Here is a 24,637-nt window from a genome sequence, read left to right on the forward strand (position 1 = left end):
TAGTTTCCCCATACATAACTTGTATTATGAGTTAGGTATGGGAAACTAGTGTTACTTTATTGGTAAAAATATTGTTACAGCCTCGTTGCACTTGCTACAACTAGGACTTTTTACTTACTCATTCTTCAGTCTTAATATTTCTGCTTCTGAATGCAACGTAGCTTCCTACTCGGTGAATATTCCATATTTATAATGCTATGTATCAAAGGTTCTCCGACAAGAAACAGTAGAATATTCGCGACTCGTCTCAAACAAATACCAGACAGAATACTGTATTGAGATCACTAGAATGACCACAACTTTTCTCATTGGTATGTGTTAGCTATCTATATGCCAGACAGAAACTTATAAAATATGATGTCACGGACACAAGTGCTACATAGGAAAGTACAGCTACTCAATAACTCTATTCAGTCGAGTCGACTGACAAAAGAAACGAATGAATAGCATGTGGGCTGACTGGCAGGGGTGGCACAGGTGGCCCTGCAAGGTGGGCTTGCGTATCCCGTGCGCCCCCATATGCATCCGCCACTGCCTGGAGGTCTTCCTAAATGTGGAGAGTCACTAATGTCAGAACAATACTCCTTAAACTGGAGAAACCAATTGCTTGATGTGCTTGATCCAATGACATTATCCCCATATATGGAGCAAATGTTTCTGGCTGCCTCTGCTGCTGTCACACCTCTACTGAACTCAAACAGAAGAATACGTCTCTCCACATGGCACTCCATTTTCTAACATCCACAACTCCACTTACTATCGCCAAATGACAAAATGTAAACTCAAATAGCAACAGTGAACTACAAACAAAAAAAATTACAATCAATAAATAAACCTATAGCAACTGGAATATCAAAATGAAAAAAAAAAAAAAGTGCTATGAAGTTGAGCAACAACCTAATAATTTAGTAAAGGATCAAAAGTATGTTAATCTTAATTTGTTACGAAATCCTTCCAAAAGGATGAAGGTCATTATATTGCTACACATATCTTTTCATGAAATTTCCATCACTAACTTCCCCCACCCCAATAGGAAGAAATGACGATCATAATAAAGTAAGAGACATCAGAGATCACACGGAAAGGTTCAGGTGTTCATCTTTCCTGTGTGCTATTAGAGACTGATATGGATGAGAAATAGTCAAAGTGGTTCTCTAAACCCTCAACTAAACATTAAAGTGTGAAATGCAGAGTTAGTCACATAGATCTACATCACTGACAGTGTTATTAAAATAAAAATTAATTGATACCAGAGTTTTTTTTGAATGATACTGACTTCCACATTTTAATTAGGCCAATGACATTAATTTGTACTGTACTTTTGTATGGAAACTAAAATGTACTCATTCTATTTTTTTTTTCCTCTCTTTCTATAATCACATAATATGTGGCACAAAATAAGTGTCTGCATTTGAAGATGATGCACACCAACTAATGTCTAGTGATTTAAACAATTGTATATCGTTTCTATTAATAAGCCTAAACTGCTGATATTAGGGAGAACATAGAGAAAATTAATTTACTTTGCTGTATCACACACAGGCATATTGTTCATAGCTGGAGAATAAGTCTCACAAGTACAGACAGTGTGGAATATAAATAAAAATTTTGAGCTATGTGCTAACGTTAACTTTGTTCCAAAAGATATTATACTGTCAAAGGCAGTTACATTACAACTCATCTCTGAATTTATACGAATGTGTATGCTGACTTCTTAAAGGAAGGGATGCCCAAAATTGTGCACGTTCATGAAACAGTCCAAATGCAGCATGTGGTTCAAGACTTATATTAAAATATTCAACCTCATGGGATGCAACATTCTCCCATTCATCTCTGAACCTCTTTTGAGCATTTGGGTTCCTGGAATAAAATCAAAACAAATAGTTTTATAATTAAACCTTTAAAATGGCATTTTAAATATTTAACATTGTTATATTTACAAATATTAAAATGCTTTAAAACAATGCATTGAAACAAACATCCTTACATATTTCATATTGCTGCTTATTATTTCCAGCTCAATCACAATATGTTTTACACTTAATATATTCAATCCTGTTTCAAGTTAAGATTCTCTTACTAATGCAATTCAGAAAAAATATGTAAGTGACGTACACACAACCAAAAGAATAAAGACAAATACACACTGCAAAGCAGAGATATTGAACAGAGGACAGGCACATCAGTAAGGTATTCTTTATGTGCCTTCAATACACTTCAAGTCATAGTCTTTACTTATTCAATTATAAGATTTACACAAACTATTTCATAATTAAATAATTTTGGAAAAATAGATGTACTAAAAGGAAAACCACAGAGTTCACTTTTTCATCGTGAACTGAAAACTTTTGGTCAGTGACTGTGCCTTTAACTGAATGCTTAATAATATTTAACACAACTATGTATTTGAGAAGGCACTCATCAGATGAACTAACTTTAATTTAGATTTGTGTGGTTGCTGTTTCACGCACTTTACCTTACACCGTTATTGCAGTGTGTTATGTACTACAATAATCCTAACCCAGCCAGAGAATTTGAGTTCAAAACAAAATACAGAATCCATTTGGTGATTCTGAAGGACAAGGGTGATTTTAAGTAGCATAACAAACAGTTTCATTTGTTTGATCCATACAAAGTTGCAAGTAATTTGAATTGAGGAAGGATTGTGGATTCCAAACACAACTGTTACCCAGTATCATTCTAATGATTTATCAGATTTCTACAAAACAATCTCTAATGATTTTATTTGAATCTTTAAAGCTCGTGGAATTTACAGGTGCCTCGTGTTGTCACGACCCATTGATATCACAGAGTACACACACATTTGACGACCCCTAATTTATTTAGCACCAGTAGCTTAGCACGAGATTTTGGTCATGTAGAAAAGTGATGACCCTGGATTTATATCTGAAATGAAACTGCATTATGAGAACTTTTAGAACATAAAGGCAGTTTATCTGTTCCACGCTATATGCTTTCACAGACCTCACTTGATTAAGCTTCATGGTTCAGTACCTTAAGTACCTGATTTTAAGAAACTAGTTTAGCTTTAGGTTCTTTTTACACTATTTCGGTACATATCTGGTAGCACTATTCAAAATGACCTCTGTTGGTCATTAGATATTAAGGGTGATTAAGGCAACATTGTACGTTCTTTCACGCAATTACATTAAGCCTGTCATACTAATTTGACCCTTTTCTGGTCAATAATGCTTAGAATTTCATATAATAACTTTACGCGCTTATCCAAGCGTAGTCTTCAAATACTATCACTGACCCCGAGTAATTGAAAAATGAGTTATTCATCCCCCATATTTTTAGCCTGTTTCTAGCCATTGGTATTTTATCTGTCCCGCGTGCAGGCGTTTTGACCATCTGTGGAATAGTTTCAGCCTATCCAAGTTCTACAGTTCTATAAAATCATCCTCAAGCTAGGACATTATAGACACACACACACACACACACACACACACACACACACACACACACACACACACACACCACAAACTAACTTCCTGCGCCTTTTGCCTGGTCATCGGATCACTTTCCTAACACATTTTGTGCCAATCACATGGAAGAAGACAATTTCTTAATTTACGCATGTGCTTTCCTTTCTGACTCTCTCACAGGCTAGCTGCCGGTGCCACCTCAGTTTACCTGAGAGCCTGTGGCCCACTGAACACTGGCTGGAGTGAGGAAGCACACTTCTGACATTTGAGCTAAGTACAGCTATTTACATGGTACACATATAAAATGTAAAATAAACGGTATGAGTCTTTTGCCCTTTTGAGCATTCTGTTTTAATATTGGACCATGCCTCTTTAGGTAGTTAGTAGTTTTAGTGTGTTCCAAAGAAGGCATGGCTATCTGCACCGAAACCTAGGTCAACATCCAGTTTCAATTCGCAAACGAGGCGGATTCTTTATAGTCATGAAACTGCAGTAGACACAGCTCCGTCACTTGTGTGAACAAATAAGTGACATAGTCCTTTCTTATATTATTTCTAGAACACAGGCTAAGTGCCTGAAAATTATCAAGGCTAATGCTCTTGTGCTTTTATAGTAACATGGACTTCGTCGAGGTGGGATAGCTTGCATGCCTCAATAGATAGCTGTACTTAGATGCAGCCACAATCAAGAGGTATCTTCGAAGAGGCTCCTGAAGAGGGGCAGCAGCCTTTTCAGTAGCTGCAGGGGCAACAGTACTAGCTGCAGGGCAATTGTCTGGATAACTGACTGATCTGGCCTTGTAACATCAACCAAAATGGCCTTGCTGGTACTGCAAATGGCTGAAAACAAGGGGAAACTACAGCTGTAATTTTTACTGAGGACATGCGACTCTACAGCATGGTTAAATGATTATGGTGTCCTCTTGGTTAAAATATTCCGAAGGTAAAATAGTCCGCCATTTGGATCTCCAGGCAGGAACTACTCAGGAGAATGTCATTATCAGGAGAAAAAAAAAAAACTGGCATTCTAACGAACGGAGGGTGTAATGTTAGGTCTCTTTACTGGGCAGGTACGATAGAAAATTTAAAAAGTTTGAAGTTGGGTATAGTAGAACTCAGTGAAGTTCAGTGGCAGGAGGAACTGGACTTCTGGTCAAGTGAATATAGGGTTATAAATACAAATTCAAATAGAGGTAATGCAGGAATGGGTTTAAAAATGGGTAAGAAAATAGGAATGCGGGTAGGCTACTATGAACGACATGGTGAACATATTACTGTACCCAAGATGGACACAAAGTCCCCATATATCACAGTAGTACAAGTTTATATGCAAACTAACTCTGCAGATGAAGAGATTGAAGAAATGTGTAATGAGATAAAGAAATTATTCAGGTAGTTAAAGGAGATGAAAATTTAATTGTGATGGGAGCCTGGAATTCGATAGCAGGAAAAGGAAGAGTAGGCAAAATAGAGGGTGAATATGGAATGGGGGAAAGGAATGAAAGAGGAAGCCATCTGGTAGAATTTTGCACACAGCATAATTCAATCACCCCTAACACTTTGTTTAAGAATCGTGAAAGAAGACTGTACCCGTGAAAGAGACCTGGAGCCACTGGAAAGTTTCAGATTGATTATATAATGTTTAGACAGAGATTTCAGAAGCAGATTTTAAATTATAAGATATTTCCAGTGGCAGATGTGGACACTGACCATAATTTATTGGTTATGAACTGTATAAACTGCTAAAAGGTAGGAATTTAAGGAGATGAGACCTGGACAAGTAGAAAGAACCAAAGGTTGCTGAGAGTTTCAGAGGGAGCATTCGGCAACAGATAAACTAGAACAGGGGAAATGAATACAGTAGAAGATGACTGAGTAGCTTTCAGAGATGAAGTAGTGAAGGCAGCAGATGATCAAGTAGGTAAAAGACAAGGCCTATAAGCAATCCTTGATTAATACAGGAGATATTGAGTTTAACTGATGAAAAGAGGAAATTTAAAAATGAAGCAGGCAAAAGGAATAAAAAAGTTTAAAAAATGAGACTGACAGGAAGTGCAAAATGGCTAAGCAGGAATGGCTAGAGGACAGCTATGGCAAAAGTTTTCCATCTGGTGTGAAAGATTTACGGGACAGGTGAAATACTCTCATACTTTAAGAAGAATGTAATAATTCTGATTCTAAAGAAAGCATTTGCTGACACTTGTGAAGATTATTCACCTATCAGTTTAATAAGTCATGGTTCCACAATACTAACACGAAATCTTTACAGGGAAGATCAGTTTGGATTCTGGAGAAATGTACGAACACTCAAGGCAGTACTGACCCTACAACCTATCTTAGAAGATAGATTAAGGAAAGAAGAAAACACATTTGCAGCATCTGTAGACTTAGAGAAAGCTTTTGACAATGTTGAATGGAATACTCTCTTTGAAATTCTGAAGGTAACAGGGATAAAATACAGGGAGCAAAAGGATATTTACAACTTGTACAGAAACCAGACAACAGTCATAAGAGTTGAGGGGCATGAAAGGGAGGCAGTTGTTCAGAAGGGCGTGAGACAGGGTTGTAGCCTATCCCAAATGTTATTCAATCTGTACATGGAGACACCAGTAAACGAAATTAAAGAAAAAAATTGGAGAAGGAATTAAAATTCGTGGATTAGAAATAAAAACTGAGTTTTGGAGATGACATTATAATCCTGACAGCAAAGAGCTTTGGAGGGAGGGAAACAACACAACACAACACAACCCATCATAATTTTAAAGGACGTTTCTGGTTACCATCCATTCATAGTTTCTCTGACGCTACAGCACACAGTTACTATTCTCTGAAATTAGTCACTCAAGTAACATCTACTACAAATTATCAGTTGCTTTTTGCAGTATGATAAGCACTGACAATACAAATAAATATTAATTAATATTTATTGTGCTTTCGTAAGGCATGTCTGCTGGTAGTACCTTTCTTTTTCTTCCAATTTCACAGTAATGTGGATTCCAACTAATGTTTTCAATTTAGCAATGACGAAACACGAAGAACGTGGTTTCCAGCCGAAACCACCTACTTCTCCTGAGGATGTACATATGTGTCATTTGTTAGCTGATTTCCTTGACATTCATTTGAATGATATCGACATTTTGTTTGAAATTGTGGTTACGTTACAAGATTTACGAAATAACTGTGATGATTCCATGAATTGTGGTTAGGACATCATCAGCTTTGCCAGTAACAGTTCTGAAGAAGAATACTTTCAAGCCTAAAAGAAACATACTGCAACAGTTTTTAGTGACAAAGAAAAGGCAGTGAAATAATATTTAAACAAAGAACAGAACAAACACTTGAAGTTACGCACTGTGCAAAGGCATTTTCATTTCGTAAAATCGGGGAGTGAACTATAAAAATGGAAGAATGAATTACATGAAGTAAGAAGTATGCGTCAAACGGAAACCCAAAACCATTTGAATGAAAAACTGTTCGAAAGATTTAGAACTGCTTGTGAGAGGCTGTGCACCGTTACTGATGGAGATCTAAAAGGCTGGGCCCTCTGAATTGCATCTGACATGATCATAGCTAATTTCCAGGCTTCATCGACCTAGCTACGCAGGTTCAAGAAATCTTACAGAATAGGAAGTCACAAAATTATCAAGTTTATGTCACGTAAACGTGTAGAGCAGCTGCCAGTAAGTCAGTGATATAGAGAAATTCATAGCTGAAGTAAAGACGAAACTTGCTGTTATCCCCGAAACTGCTGTTTAGAACGCTGATCAGTCAGGTTTCATGAAAGAACTGTGTGCACACTGCAGTTTATCATTTAAGGACGAAAAAAAGACAGAATCGGTTGCCCAATCAATGAATGCAATGACACATTCATATACAATAATGCTGTTTCCACATCTGTGTATCTGTCTTCAAGAACCAAAAGGCCAATTATGACCAAATATCAAAAATGGACTGTTAAGTTGCAAAAACCTTCAACCACGTTTCAAAATCTGGAAAAATATAAAAGAATAATTTTCATCATTTTGTTTGAAACGTATTACTACAAGATGTAGAAACTAATTCATTGATTTTGTTTGATTCATGATCTGGACATAACGATGCATCTGTTTTTGTTGAGGACAATAAAAAATCTGTAGATTTACTGTGGATACCGCCTGGAACTACTAGTGCGATTCAACCTCTCGATAAAGAATTTTTTCAACAGTGGAAAGTATTCTTCAGGAAATTACCCAACAACCATTTCCGATACCTCTCTCTCATGTCAGGTTTATCAGTGGAATAGTATTCTTAAGCTCCAGTCCTTTGTGGATTACCAGTTTTCTTCGCCACACCTTACAAATTTGATCAAGTATGCCTGGCAAGCAGCGCAATATGCACAATAATGACCAGAACCATTTCTGACTCCATCCCAGTTCTGTTTAAATAAAACTAGTGGTTACTGTGAAGTGTCTGACTGCATCAATTTTTTCCTTTTTCCGGTGTGCCTGTTGCAAGAAAAATGTTTGTTTTTGTCATTCAATAGATACTATTCAATAGACACTTCACATTTTTGCGATTACTAAAGGGAATAAACAAAGAACTGCTTGAATGATAGTCAAATGTACAATACTCAAACATTACTATAAGTAATGACCTACAGGAATTGTTATAAAATGTAGTACTGCAAGACACATTTCATTTCTACAAATTACAAGTCCTCATTGATGGAAGCCGTCTGTGACATCAAACATTCCCACGATTTTATTTTAGCCACTTTTATTAAAATTACATGTACAAGAATTGAACTGGTGATATGAAGTTATTCAAAAAAATGTTTGTATAGATTAAGCCAGGTTTTCACTGGAGCAAACAAGCTAACAAACAAGATCAAAAGAGAATTCAGTCTGGTTTACCCGATAGGCGTCTTGCAGGTCTTTCAACTGAAAGCCACTGCAGCTACTTACATGTCCCTAACCTTCCCCAGTTACCTAATCGGAAAATGGAGACCTGCAGTTTAACAAGGCATCTGAACCACATGTCTCTTACGGCCACTCCAACATCTGTGGGAAGTGAATGCTCGGTTAAAAATCATAGTGAAAAAGTTGTGGTCTGGACGGGATTTGATCCCGTGCTCTCTGGATCACGACGCGGGTGCTTTGCCACTAAGCCACCATTGTTAAAAAAGAATATGGCCATCAGACCTTACATGTGTAGTGGAAACGCTAGCTGTGTCACCTCTTGAGATGATACTTGACATCTGTAATTAGTGTTCAGTTTATAAATTTCCTGTCAATTGTAATGAGATGCCAGGGAAAAATGGCAGCCGACATAGAAGGAAAATTTTGGACCAGTTCTACGGAGAGATGGAGATGAAATTCCGTGTGAAGCGCACGACCTCCAGGCATGTCACGCTTCCATACAAATTGAGACACTTAAATTCTGCCTTCCCTGCGCCATTTTATGTACTCCGTCAAGAACTGTGCACTCACGATGCAAAATAATCCTCATTGAAAAACAAAGTTTTGCACTGTGGCTCTAACAAGAGAGAGTTGTATCCTGCATGCCGAATATTAGCTCCATAAACTAAAAACCAATAACATAGTATTCATGTTCACTACCTCATGTTCTCTTCAGTTCCCTATAGTATAAACTATTCAACCCATATACAAGCGAATGGTAGTGAATTTTCTGCAAATGCTCACTCTTACATGTTCGCTTCCATTCGCTCCATTGTAAACCACACTACAGGTGCTTAAAATTGGTGTCTGAACTCCCGATGTTTCCGCTATGCAGCGCTGCACGAGTGATTCACCGAGTCGCTTGCTACGTGGGCAGGGCTATAAAAAACGCTGTTATAAGCTGTTCTATGCATGGAAAAAATTTGAAACTTCAACATCTTTTACAAAATACGTGCAGTGCCTCTTAGCAGCTAAAATTTTGTTGGTGCATTTCTTTTGTTGCCTTCTTCCACTGTAAAAATTTCTTCCACTGTAAAAATTTCCCCTGTGAGACATTAAGGGATCACCAATTTGGTATTGGTGGCAAGTGTTGGTGGTAAAAATCATAGAGGGAGACCAAGAGATGAATGCAGTAAGCAGATTCAGAAGGATCTAGGTTGCAATAGTTACTGCTTGCACATGATAGAGATGGATGGAGAGCTGCATCAAATCAGTCTTTTTACTGAAGACTACACCAACGAACAACATGAGTTGGGGAAAGACACTCTTTCTATATAGGGAAGTTAATGATACATTTTGAAAAAAGGGTAGCAATAGCAGTTTGAAATTCAGAGACCAGATGGGAGCCAAAACTAAGCGAAGAAGGTAAAGCTGGAAGGTGGATAGAATAAATAAAAGAACTAGGCAAGGGAAATGAATTTTAAGACAGTGTTATAAAAAGGAAAGAGGGAGTAGACAAAGATGAGGTGGGTGATATGATACTGCAAGAATCTTACAATGCACTGAAAGACTAAAGTCAAAACAAGGCCCCAAAGTAGACAACATTTCTTCAGAATTATTTAAATCCTTGGGAAAGCCAGATATGGAACACTATTCCACCCAGTGTGCAAAATATACACTGCCAAGCTGCAACTTTATGGCCATCTGCTGAACAGCATGTTGGTACATCTTTGAAACACAATACAGCAATGATTCTGCACTGCACATATCAGGTGATCCTGTTGTCTAAGACACCAATTTCAGTTCATTATCATGCTCTTCAAACCACTGTAGCACAATTCTGCCCTTGGACAATGATATCATCACCTGGGAAGACATCAAGCATGAAAGGATGCTGGTGGTCACAAATAATGTTCAACTGTCACAGTGTCTTTGATTACTACCACAGATTCCATGGAAGCTCAGATGAATGCCCCCATTAGTATAATACTGCCAACATTGGCCTGTATCTGTGGTGTGGTGCATGTTTCAAGCAGCTCTTCACCTGGATGATGGCATATCCAGTCATGATCATTGACTAAGATAACAAGAAACATTGTTCATCTAATGAAACAACATGTTCCCATAGATCTACAGACCCGTCGCTATGATCCTGTTCCCACCACAGTCATAACTGATGACGTCACTGGGGCAACATGGGAACAAATACACATCAGCTGCAGAGCTCCATGTTCAACAATGACAACAGAACAGTGCGCTCTGAAAAACTTTTGCTCTGTTGTCAGATCTGCCACAATTGCTGCCTGTAGTACTGGAAAGAGTGGTCAATCCTCTTAACTTCATGTGCTGCAATGAGGCATAGATGTCCAACAACTTACAGCTACATCAAGGTTTAATCACCTTGCAAGCATTCTCCATAAATGCAAACAAAAGTAACACATGCATAGGTGACCAGTTTCACCATATCTAAGCTTCTCATTTCCACATGCCAGGTCACAAAATGTTACCCTTTATCAAAGTTGTTTTTCTCCATTTATAGGAAATGGATGATCTTCGGAGGAATAGGAAACTGGCATGGACCAACCTCAAGCACAATCTGTTTGGATTCTGGACAAATGTAGGCACAACTGATGCAATACTGACCCTACAATTTACCTTAGAAAGCAAATGAAAGAAAGACACATCTATGTTTATAGCAACTGTAGACTTATAGAAAACTTGACAACACTGATTGGAATATGTTTGAAATTCAGAAGATAGCAGGTATGAAATACAGACAGCGGTAGGTTATCTACAACTTGTCCAGAAACAGACAGCAATTACATAAGTCTAAAGAAGTGAAAGGGAAGCAGTAGTTGAGAAGGATGTGAGACAGAGTTGTAGCCTCTCCCCATTGTTATTTTTTCTGCACACTGAGCAAGCAGTGAAGGAAACCAAGCAGAAAATTTGAAAGGGGATTGAAGTTGAGGAAGAACAAACACAAACCTTGAGGCTTGCCAATGGTATTGTAATTGTGTCAGAGACAGCAGAGGACTTCAAATGAATGGAATGGATAGTGTCTATGGAAGACATCACTAGGTGAACATCAAATAAAGCAAAACAAGGGTAATGGAATGTAGTGTCATTAAATCAGGCAATGCTGAGGGGATCAGATTAGGAAACGAGAAATTCGGAACAGTAAATAAGTTTTTGTGTTTGGGCAGCAAAATAGCTGATTATGGCCAAATGTAGATAATATAATATAGACTGGCATTAGCAAGGAAGGCATTTTTGACAAACACATGTTTGTTAACACTGAATACAAATAAATGTTAGGAAGTCTTTTTTGAAGATATTTGTACTGAGTGTAACCAAGTACAGAAGTGATATTTGGACGATAAACAGTTTAGACAAGAAGAGAATAAAAGCTTTTGAAATGTGGTATTCTGGAACAATGCTGAAGATAAGATGGGCAGACTGAATAACTAATGGGGAAGTACTGAATGAAATTGAGGAGAAAATAAATTTATGGCACAACCTGACTGACAGAAGGTATCTGTTGATTGGACAAATCCCCAAATCCTGAGATCTCAAGGAATTGTCGATTTGGCAATGAAGGGTAGTGTTAGTAGTAAAAATTGTAGAGGGGGACCAAAGATTGAGTATCATAAGCAGGGTAAATTGGATGCAAGTTGCAGTAGTTAGATACAAAAGAAGAGACTTGAACAGGATAGACTAGCATCAAGACCTACATCAAAGCAGTCTTTGGATTGAAGACTGCAATAACAGTACAACTCCAGATCTGGGCATTTAGCATGCCTGACTGACACCCAGAGTCTCATGTTAGAGTCCCAGTACTGGAAAGAATTTTTCCACATAGGACTAATTTGAAAGCTGTGACCTCAGTCGAATGAGGAGATATTGATTTTTTTTCCACACTCACACCACCTCTTATAGTCACTTTACCTTACAAACAAAAAAAAAAAAAAAAGAAATCTAATAGAACCAAGAAAAATTAAGAGACAGCTAAAGATTAAAACTGATCCATAATAATAATAATAATTTGCTGTATTAACAAAATAATTTCTATTTTTTATTTCATGTGATTATTTACTACATGTATGCATCGAAGTAGATAAACTTCTTGTAAGTTGATACTGAATTGGGGGGGGGGGGGGGGGGGTGGCAGTGTATATTAACACAAAGTGAACTAACAAACTTACATAGATGAAGGTTTCTCGGTTCTCCAGCCAGGTGGTAGCGTTGATATCTCGCGACGTTTCGGGAAGTGTCATACTACCCATCTTCGCCAGAAGATGGGTAGTATGACACTTCCCAAAACGTCGCGAGATATCAACATTATCACCCGGCTGGAGACCCAAGAAATCTTCATCAATAGTTTATGCCGGGAAAGCCTACAGTCACAACAAACTACATAGTTCAACATCACACTCAAGTCAGGTTTTTAAAACAAATCATTGAGCTAGTAACATGCCAAATATATTCAACCAGTTACACACACACACACACAGAGAGAGAGAGAGAGAGAGAGAGAGAGAGAGAGAGAGAGAGGAGAATAAGCCAGAACATTCTTATATACTTCAATGAATTTGTCAACTAAATTACTCATACTTTTACAGTGTTCACTGCAACTTCTATTGTGGGAGACAAGTCTCCGATACAGTTAGTCACCTCCTAGCGGATAACAGTGTAACCACACAACTGTCATGCATGATATATAACAGCATCCTTTAGAAAGATCTCTATAGCTGGGAGACTGGCATTTTTAAGAAATCATACCACCGACAGTGGGCCATCTTACAGAAACAAGCTGTACCACACCACATACTATACCACACAAACTCATTTCCTACAGTTTGTGAAACATCAGAGGTATTCTGTGTGAAAGGCAATCTGAGTCAAGAAACACCTTTTAATAAGTGTGGCAGAATCGAATAAAATCTCAACAAGTAATATTTTACAAGCAGTTCACTGTATTTTAGTATCCTCATTTGCAATATTTCTGGATCCAATTGTATTTTGTGTGTTCTTTGCAGGTTATGAATGGCAGGCACTATTACAGAAATTATGACATGTTTGAAGGCTGTGGGTAGTGCTATCTATAGGGTTCTAAAATAATTCAGAGAGGTTTTCATGATGTTGACTTTGCCCTCTCTTAAACTGTTTCACTTTAATTTGCTGCTCATTCCAAAAATTTATATTTGATCAATTATATGTAATAAACAATGACAAGAAATAAAAACAATATGTTATTTTCAGAGGAAAATAACTGTTTGCTCCTTTTTTGCTTGCTGCCATTCCTTGGGAGTTTTAGTTCGTTTCCAATTTCTTAAGGTAAAAAGCTGTAGACGCTTAGACCAAATGTACTGTATCTCAAAACAAAACAGGGTGAGCCTTGTAATGCTTGTAATGTTGCTATGCTTTCAATAAATAAAGATTAACAGAGGAGTATCAGTAGTTGTCAATGCCTGTATATTCAATCAAATAACTGAGATACAACGGAACCATCCAACAGGTCTAAAATAATTATCAGCTAAATTTGTTGGCCCCGTAAGTGTGATTTAAGCACTAGCTATTGGCTAGTACCCTTAACACCAGAAAAAAAGGTACATAGAATCTTTCTGTTCAAAGGCCAATCACACCAATTTAAAGTATTACTCTTCAGTTCCAATATTTTGGTGTCAAGTGTTCATATTGGTATCCAGCTTAACATTGAGGCCTGATTTTATTAAGAAGTTTATAATGTAAGTAGATACCATATTCACTGTACAAAATTCTTGGGAACAGCAATACAACTTGCACAAAGTATTATTGCACTGATTCAGAGCTGAAAGGATTACCATTAGTAAATTGGAAAAGTTTAAATTTTTACAGCATATCCATTCAGAGCCAGAGAGAATAAGGACCATAAAAGAATTTCCAGAACCACTAAATAAAGAACGGTTTACATCTTTGCTAGGTGTGATGGGTTTCACATAGTCTTAATACACTATTGTTTACATAAAGTACATCTTGGCATATTTATCGTGAAGCAAAAATATACCAAGATGCACTGAAAGATTTATGAAAATTTAGAAAACTCAAGTATTTACAATACCTTCAACTGGGTTTTGATTTCAATATGGTTACCTGTGTATCTTTATTTGTATTCTGGTGGGGAATGTTCTAAGGTAATACAAATAGCAACTGTCATTGTTTTTATAGTATGATTCTAGGACTATTGAGTTAACACTTTGGGTCCAAAGTTGTAACACAAACTTATGCTAAAACCCCTATCTCTAAATTAATGAAAACTTTGAACTTTCTTTCTTAAAGTGGCTGTGCGATATCTTACTCTTCAATTAACATACACTACCATAAAGTGATTTCCTTATGACATTGTTTTTGAAAAGATTTGGTCAAGGGTACATCCACAGAATTTTTGAGCAGCTAACATGATTCTTTAAATAACTTACAGGAATGCAGCTGGGAAACATCACTGACAATACCAACTACAGGCAAAACCTATTTCTGAGGTACAAATTAATTGAGATAACTGTACATTGCAGCTTATAAATGATGTGTGTGGAGCTGTACAGACCAGGATTGATGCACCCCCACCCAACAATGGTTTAAACTGTCATGCACTGTGATCTCTTATTTCATTTGTATTTTGAAAATGGTCATGTTTCACTCGTCAGTAATTGGTATTGTTGTTGATGTTACATAGCTGCAGCCACCTAAGTTATCTGGACATTCAACACACCTGGAGCAGTACACTACAAATTCTGGCAAATGCAATTCCTTCTAAAATCATAAAAAGGCTTTGGATATTTGTGTAGAGCAAAACTAATAATTGGAAGAAGATGGGAATTCATTATAATAGGAACATCAACAAAAGTAAAACACAGATAGTGGAGTGCAGTCTAATTGAACTGGATGATGCTGAGGGCATTAGATGAGGAAATGAGGTACTGAAAGGAGCAGGTGTAGTTTGATATTTGGGCAGCAAAATACAATATATATGTGAATGATCCATACCCCTCAAATAACCCATGGATCCTAATTTTAAGGGAGGAAGGAAAAAGAAATACTGACTTCAATTTGTGGTTTAGTTACAAAAATTATTCCACCTCATTGATTCTTTTCATCATGGCTTTCATCACCACCACTAGCAGAAGAATCTTTGTCATCACCTTCTTCCAACAGACCGTCATCTTCATTTCCAACTGGTGAATTTGTGATACCACATTTTTTTGAAGGATTTTTCCACTAGTGGTAGCAGTACGGGGTCCCATGCACATTTCACTCACTCACAAATCTGGGACAAATACAGCAACTGGATTTTTCCATCAGTGTGAACTTGGCGTTTCCATCGGCCACACACTGCGTACATCGCTTTTGAGGTACAGCTCTGGATGGCTGATTTATACACACATCTAAAGGTTGCAGGTCAGATGTTAGGCCTCCAGGGATGACGACTAAGCCAATTTTCCCTTTTTGCAACTTCTCTCGCACTTCCTCAGTTGTATGTCCGCGGAAGCTGTCCGGGACCAAAATGTTACGTAAATTCAGTAATGCACCATGGTGACACTGATGAACATGTGCCACTCAGTCAACCATAAGGTCACTGTCCATCCACTCTGTTGGATTCACTCTCACTAAGCTGATATTTTCAGAATATTATTCTTTTTAAATATCACGTAAAGAGGTAGCATTGGTCCATCACCAGTTACACACATCATCACAGTACACCTTGGCTTCTCACTGCCGCCAGTGCACATCATGACGCAGGAGTGCTCTTTCCTGTTCTCGAAGTTGTTGAGTGCCATCTGAAAATAGACTGGCATTTGATCTGTGTTACCAATTTACGATAATGTACAGGAATATTTACAATGAAAATATATCACATAGCAATGAAAATTCACTACTTTGTCCTCTTAATCACCTGGAACCCATTGAGCGGTGGTAGTTTTCCTCTGGAAGCTTAATCCATTTTGACTGAAAAACCTTGATAGCCAGCCCCAGCTTGTTATGAAACTGGTGATGACTAGTTCTTTTACATGGCACATTTCACTAGTTGCTGCACATCCATATTGTCACTTCTCATCCACATATTCACAGAGCCTTTTTTTGAGGTCCAGATGCTTTGCTTTTTGACCGCTAAATGCCAGGCTATTACAATTCATTTCCTGAAGCCACGTTTGGTTTTTTCGCCAGGTGCGAATACAGCCGTTGCTCACATCATACTTTCTTCACACAGCATGGTTTCCAATGTACTCTTGCCTCAGCAATGACTAAGGTTTGTTTTTTTTAGTTGTGTACAAGCAATAATGAGAAATTGTAGCGGTAATTAATAAGTTAACATGTGGTTAACTCTTCGTTTCTAATGTACTATTGACATTTCACCGACTGAGGCTGCAACAATGCTACTATTGGAGACAGAGCAGTAACATCCTTATTACAATTATCTGAATACTCCAGTTTATCATCTTTAAATTCAGGAAAAAGTATGTGTCGATTATTCGTGTATTTACGGTAAGTGATGATGACAGAAGTTGAAGGGGATATAAAATGCAGGATGACAACAGCAAGAAAAGCTTATCTGAAATTGAGAATAATGTTGAGATCAAATAAAAATGGAAGTATTTTTGTTGCATGAAGCCTTTTATGGAATGTCCTTTTACTGAAACAACAACAACAACAGCAGCAGCAAGACCCATTAAAAATCGAGTACAGGTAAAAATTCTTGACTGCATCAGTAGCTCCATCAACAGCCAAGCAACATAGTTCTTGTTTAATAGTTTCACTCCAAAAATCTTAAAAGCACACACACTGAGAGTTACGAACCAATTAGTGAAAATGCTATCAAATAAGAATAAACAAAAAATTAACACCAAATGCAACTGGATTCTGTTCAACATCTAAGATTAAATGGAGGTATGAATTTGAAGTGTAATACATTTGTTAAGTACCTAAAACGTAAGTTCTGTAGTTAAATATTATCCAAAAAGGAATCACTAGGCACATTTGTGCTACACTTTCAATGGAATCACACCACCATGTGTTTAAAAACATAATGCTGTCTCTGAAGTTATCTATGAAGTCAAGCTTTTTACAAAACAAATCAGAATTACTGAAGAAGAGCAATCAAAAATGGTTCAAATGGCTCTGAGCACTATGGGACTTAACATCTATGGTCATCAGTCCCCTAGAACTTAGAACTACTTAAACCTAACTAACCTAAGGACATCACACGCATCCATGCCCGAGGCAGGATTCGAACCTGCGACCATAGCGGTCACGCGGTTCCAGACTGAAGCGCCTAGAACCGCACGGCCACACCGGCCGGCCCCAAGAGCAATCACTTATCATTCACATGGTACAAGAAATAAAGACAAATTTATTCTTCCTACTTACTAATTAGGATTAAATGCTCCATTTCCCAATATACGCACATGAAACTAGGCTTCAAACCAAAAGGAAAGAACATTCTTAACACAAAGCTAACTCCACTGTGAAAATGGTGCTAGTCAGTAAACTAATGTAGGGGTGTTACCACTCAGTGGAAGAGTTCATGAACAATCAACTGATAACTTAAGCAACATGTGACTTACCTGTAAGTCTTCCTGAGTAAATATAGTTGAATATTCACAGTAAATATATTAACAACACAATACTGCTGCTTCTCATTATCTGTTCATTTATTTCATTGACATTTTATTCAACATTTCTGACTTGTTTCTTTTACTATAAAATGATTACAAGATGTATGAAAATTAAGATTTATTTGTTTAACAACAATTTAAAGTAAAAGAAACAGAAATAATGTACATTACACAACTAATAATTAAAATAGCAGATTAGCAAGTTGTAGCCTCTTTGTTTTGCTTACCCAAAAGAAGCAAAATCAGTCCACAGATTTGTAATTATATCCACCATTTTATTGTCATTCTCATTTCTGTATCTGTCATCCATTGAGAATATATATTGAAGCTCATCACCATGACAAGCACCTGCAGAAACAAACATACATGACTGCATAGTCAGCCACTACAATAGAAAATGAAACAAGCCATCTGCACTTTCTAAAGAGTACTTACCAAAATCTAGTGAATCTTTTCCTGGGTGGCCACAAAAGCTTCTGGTTCCTCTATATGAGAAAACATAGTAGTAGATTGGTTCAGAATTAATGAGTGAGTGGAGTCTCACTGTTTCATCCACATTCCACAGAAATAATCCATCAGTGTACATCTGTTAGGATCAGAAAAGCATATCTTTCCATAATACAAGGTTCAATCGATAGCAATGATTACTGACCACACATTAATTCTCATATTTAAAATAAGTGTTAAAATTAAAATACTAGAAAATAAATTTTTTTTTTGAGGTGACAATCTTGAAGCAATTATCAGTTGTGCTCTATATTAATATCAAAATCTCCATTTTTTTTAATTTACAGTCAGGTGGAACTAAGTATTAAAAAGCAATGTTAACACTTCTCATGTGCATATATTTCTGTATTTTGGGTGTAAGGAAAGACTATATGCATTGAATGGTAAAAGAAATGCAGAAATGTGTGCTCTCACTCCAAGACTTGACAGCATTGAGGGGAAACTAATTATAGTAGAAAAAAGTTTCCTCAGAATAAGCTGGTATTAAAAATAATTCATAGAATGTTCATGTGTTAGTAATGGTGTCATGAGCTAGCACAGAAAATGGAGTGAACATTTTGGTCAAGAAATGACCAATGTTTCAGTTTTAAGATGAAAACTGTATGTACAAAAATTTTCAAATGTATTCACACCATTAGCACTGAAATGCTTTTAATAATCACTCATTTTGAAATTAAAAAATAAAAAAATAAAGTAAAATAAAAAGGTAAGGGAGGAAGATCAAGATGTAATATCTAGTCCATAATGGGTTCATTCTCACACTATATGTTTCTTTGAATTCTTAAGGAGAATTAGCGAATATCAGTTTTTTGTTGGTGAACAAGTACAACTGTTTGTAACAGCTTACATGTCCATCATGTTCTTATAGAGAAAAAGCCACATAGCTACTGGTATCAAAGAATAAATTAAGGATTCTAGGAAACAGCAGTTCTGAAAAGAGTTCAGGGATTAGGAGGGAACAACAGAGTGAGAATATGAATTTGAGTCAGTTCAGAAAGCATATGTGGATAGCCTAATAGTTGATGGGACTTATCAGAAGCAGAAAGATGATCTGAAAGTCTGTAAATATGTCCCCATGTGCCTTGCTGACAAGTGGTTAAGATTCTGATCGCAAAACAGCTTCACTGATTGAAAAGCATTCAGCTTCACACAGTGTAGCTTCAAAATCATTTCCATAATATTAATAGCACCTAAGGTTCAATAGATCAATAAGACTGAATATGATATCTTATGTTTCCAATGGTAAGCTATCATAGATGTGTTTTCATTTTGCTGTAAGCCTCGATAGAGTTCCTGACTTTGTCTATAAGACATTCAGATGTCTTGTGTATTCAGCTCTGGCTGCTTGTCAGTATATGAAAAGGATAGTTCTTGCTCACCATATGGTGGAGATGCTGAGTCGCACAAAGGCACAACAAAAAGACTGTTGGAAAGTTAGCTTTCGTCCAACAAGGCCTTTGCCAAAAGTAGACAACATACACACATGCGCACGCACACACATGCAAACACAACTAACACACACATGGCCAGAGAGAGTCCCTGGCATCTTTTGGTAAGCCTTCGCGAAAAGAGCTATTAAAAAATTTATTTAAACTCTGTAAGAATGTACTATATTTATCTTCCAAATTAGGTTCACTATATAACTACAATTGATGGTCTTTCAACAGTTGTGTAAATACACCAATTATATGCCTTAAGACCCATCAGCAACAGTTGCAATAATAGCTTATACTCTAACAAGAGAAGTAAAAATACATGTTGCTGTGCAGGAGCTTTGCAACATTCTTGTTGAGAAAATCATAAATGAAAGTTTTTGTAATGGTGTCGCATTTGCTTTTCACTTTACTGTTTTTATTTTACTATTGCAGTTTTGGAATTTGTGCCATTTTGAAGCTTAAGATTTTTTTGTCAAAACCTTACACTTCAAAAGCGGCACATGTGCCAAAATTGCCCAAATAAAACAAAAACAGTAACAGCTAAAAGCAAATATGATATTTAAAATATATATATAGAAACTGTGGACCCATATTACAATAAAATAAAGTAAACTACATAAAGAAGTTGGAATGTATGCTGTACGATCTCTTCTGTAGAATTTGCTAAAATTAAAGCCATGGGACTGCCCAGATTATAAGCTTTTTACCAAAAATTTAGTTTTATACTTATTGTTACACTAGGGTGTGTGTGTGTGTGTGTAATTAGAAACTACAATTGTTTCAAGTTTGTTCAGGAAGGTCCTTAAGATACAACTAGGGTATTTGTGAATCTGTACAAACAATGCAGCATAGTAGTCTTGAATTTCTATACCAACTCTTCAGTTGTCTGTTGATGGTGTTTATATGACTGAGTTAAATAGTAACCTTCAAGGCAACAAGACAATATTTATACATTTACCAGAATTCCAAAAATATGTCATTACTGGTCTCAATTAACTGTAGTCTCAGTCCCCTGGTTCAGGAACCCAATTAATGATGTTGATGTTGGTGAGTATTAAGTGATGAGTATATTGGTTTCAGGGAGAGCAGGAGGGAACAATTGGCAGGAATGGGGGAAAGAAATACAGTAGAAGAAGAATGGGTAGCTCTGAGGTATGAAGTAGTGAAGGCAGCAGAGGATCAAGTAGGTAAAAAGACGAGGGCTAGTAGAACTCCTTGGGTAACAGAAGAAATATTGAACTTAATTGACGAAAGGAGAAAATATAAAAATGCAGTAAATGAAGCAGGCAAAAAGGAATACAGATGTCTCAAAAATGAGATCGACAGGAAGTGCAAAATGGCTAAGCAGGGATGGCTAGAGGACAAATGTAAGGATGTAGAGGCTTATCTCACTAGGAGTAAGATAGATATTGCCTACAGGAAAATTAGAGAGACGTTTGGAGAAAAGAGAACCACTTGTACGAATATCAAGAGCTCAGATGGAAACCCAGTTCTAAGCAAAGAAGGGAAAGCAGAAAGGTGGAAGGAGTCTATAGAGGGTCTATACAAGGGCAATGTACTTGAGGACAATATTATGGAAATGGAAGAGGATGTAGATGAAGATGAAATGGAAGATACAATACTGCGTGAAGAGTTAGACAGAGCACTGAAAGACCTGAGTCGAAACAAGGGCCCAGGAGTAGACAACATTCCATTAGAACTACTAACAGCCTTGGGAGAGCCAGTCCTGACAAAACTCTACCATCTGGTGAGCAAGATGTATGAGACAGGCGAAATACCCTCAGACTTCAAGAAGAATATAATAATTCCAATACCAAAGAAAGCAGGTGTTGACAGATATGAAAATTACCAAACTATCAGTTTAATAAGTCACAGCTGCAAAATACTAACGGGAATTCTTTACAGACAAATGGAAAAACTGATAGAAGCCGACCTCGGGGAAGATCAGTTTGGATTCCGCAGAAATGTTGGAACACGTGAGGCAATACTGACCTTGCGACTTAACTTAGAAGAAAGATTAAGGAAAGGCAAACCTACGTTTCTAGCATTTGTAGACTTACAGAAAGCTTTTGACAATGTTGACTGGAATACTCTCTTTCAAATTCTCAAGGTGGCAGGGGTAAAATATAGAGAGCAATTTACAATTTGTACAGAAACCAGATGGCAGTTGTAAGAGTCGAGGGGTATGAAAGGAAAGCAGTGGTTGGGAAGGGAGTGAGACAGGGTTGTAGCCTCTCCCCGATATTATTCAATCTGTATATTGAGCAAACAATAAAGGAAACAAAAGAAAAATTCGGAGTAGCTATTAAAATCCATGGAGAAGAAATAAAAACTTTGAGGTTCGCCGATGACATTGTAATTCTATCAGAGACAGCAAAGGACTTGGAAGAGCAGTTGAACGGAATGGACAATGTCTTGAAAGGAGGATATAAGATGAACATCAACAAAAGCAAAACGAGGATAATGGAATGTAGTCGAATTAAGTCGGGTGATGCCGAGGGAATTAGATTAGGAAATGAGACACAAAGTAGTAAAGGATTTTTGCTATTTGGGGAGCAAAATAACTGATGATGGTCGAAGTAGAGAGGATATAAAATGTAGACTGGCAATGGCAAGGAAAGCGTTTCTGACGAAGAGAAATTTGTTAACATCAATTATAGATTTAAGTGTTAGGAAGTCGTTTCTGAAAGAATTTGTATGGAGTGTAGCCATGTATGGAAGTGAAACAAGGACGATAAATAGTTTGGACAAGAAGAGAATAGAAGCTTTCGAAATGAGGTGCTACAGAAGAATGCTGAAGATTAGATGGGTAGATCACATAACTAATGATGAAGCATTGAGTAGAATTGAGGAGAAGAGGAGTATGTGGCACAACTTGACAAAAAGAAGGGACCGGTTAGTAGGACATGTTCTGAGGCATCAAGGGCTCACAAATTTAGCATTGGAGGGCAGCGTAGAGGGTAAAAATCGTAGAGGGAGACCAAGAGATGAATACACTAAAACAGATTCAGAAGGATGTGGGTTGCAGTAAGTACTGGGAGATGGAAAAGCTTGCACAGGATAGGGGAGCATGGAGAGCTGTATCAAACCAGTCTCAGGACTGAAGACCACCACACAACAACAACAACAACAACAACAACAACATATTGGGCTATGGCATAAGGATGTAAACAATGTGACATGCAGGTTTGGGTCAGTCTGGGGAGCATGCATAATAGCTGAAGTGGTTGAGGTGACCCCTCGTGATAAGTAGTAAATCCAGGACCGAGTCTTGATCTGGCACAAATTTTCACGTTACTAACAGACAGTACATCTACACCTAATACAGCTGATTTCAAAGAATTTGCAGTCAATGAAAATTTTTGAATTAATTTGAGTTACATATTCTTACGTTCTTCACTGCTGGAATGGCTGCAACTTTTTCCTTTCTGATTATTCTGAATGAGACCAATTCAGATGTGCTCAACTCAAAAAATTGATGTCAGAAGTTCAATGCAATGTACGCACCATGAAAAATCTCCTGACTCTACAAAAGGAAAGAGCTCCCTACAAGCCTTACCTTAAACTACTACATCACAGTATGGCAACTATGAAACACTTAAAGCAGACACACACACACACACACACACACACACACACACAATGTAAATCAAATCGTTTGCATGTTCCTCCAGCATCTTCAAAATCTTGTGTATTTATCAAAAACTGCAAACATTTTAAAAGCTATAAAAAGAGGGAAAGGGGACTCTAAAGACACATTCAATGCAGTGACATAGTAGGGTGTTTACATTAAAAGTCACTATATCTGCAACCAAATCTCAAGAGTATTTTGTATCAGATTCCTCCATCTGGAGTGTTTGCTCATGATTTAATATCCACGAGATATATGTTGCAGTGTTCTAAAGAACAAACTGAAAGTGTTAACTTTTAGATATTTTAAAGATACGAGTAAGTCTGAATTTGCATCTGAGACATATAAGATTTCTTTTCAGGTAATGGCAGGAAATAACATCAGCGTAAATTATTAAGAGTTTAATTTCACTGAGGGACTCAATATTTTATATAACAAGGCTTACAGAGCACCTTACGACTACCAGAAATGCAGCACAAAGGAAATATAAATAGCACTCAACCTTCGACAACTGTCACACCTACAAGTAACTATACAACTGAGTCTGTGAGAAATTCAAAACTCCGGTATTCTCACTTGTTAGCTGAGGACTTTCACAGGTCTGCTGTCCTGTGGAAAAAAGCTATGGGGTTTAGGAATATGCCAAACCAAATCTACAGCCGAATGTCTAGTTCCTATTGAGGATCTGAGTAAGTATTATCCCATGCCAACATCCTTACTTGTCTAATGCATAAGGATGCTAACCACCAATTCCCTTAAGGGCTCTGTTTCACACAAACGGGAAAAGAAGTTCCTACAGTGTACAATATTTAATAAAGTAAGGAAATCAACTGCAAGATTCGTTCAGCTGTCTTAAGACACAGTACTACAGAGCAAATTATCAAATTCATTGTTAATCCATTGCCCAAAATTACTTGTGTCTTTGACTACTCTGAGCTCCAGTACCTTACCAACAGCCTGGGATCACGGACTTTTAGAATCATTACTTCAAAAGGGATCTACCAAATAATCCTGCAACTGTAAGCCCATTTGGATTTTAACAGCATTATCTTGGGCTTTAGAATGCATAGTTCATTATCAGCTTACTAATT

General features: G+C 37.2%; 1 protein-coding gene across 2 annotated transcripts in view; it reads right to left on the reverse strand.

The window, feature by feature from the left end:
* Positions 1-1,300: 1,300 nt before the first annotated feature.
* The window catches only part of LOC126252805 (venom carboxylesterase-6-like), a 152,161-nt gene continuing 128,824 nt past the window's right edge, over positions 1,301-24,637 (reverse strand). Inside the window, exons 8-10 of one of the 2 annotated variants that reach the window (XM_049953742.1) lie at positions 18,408-18,558; positions 18,200-18,320; positions 1,301-1,860 (exon numbers count right to left, since the gene is read on the reverse strand). In XM_049953742.1, the coding sequence (XP_049809699.1) occupies positions 1,671-1,860; positions 18,200-18,320; positions 18,408-18,558 (462 nt within the window). In that variant the 3' untranslated portion in view covers positions 1,301-1,670. The remainder of the gene's footprint in view (positions 1,861-18,199; positions 18,321-18,407; positions 18,559-24,637) is intronic. The other variant, XM_049953741.1, reaches the window with a different exon arrangement.

Source organism: Schistocerca nitens, chromosome 4, assembly GCF_023898315.1.
Source record: "Schistocerca nitens isolate TAMUIC-IGC-003100 chromosome 4, iqSchNite1.1, whole genome shotgun sequence".
Classification (NCBI taxonomy): Eukaryota; Metazoa; Arthropoda; class Insecta; order Orthoptera; family Acrididae; genus Schistocerca; species Schistocerca nitens.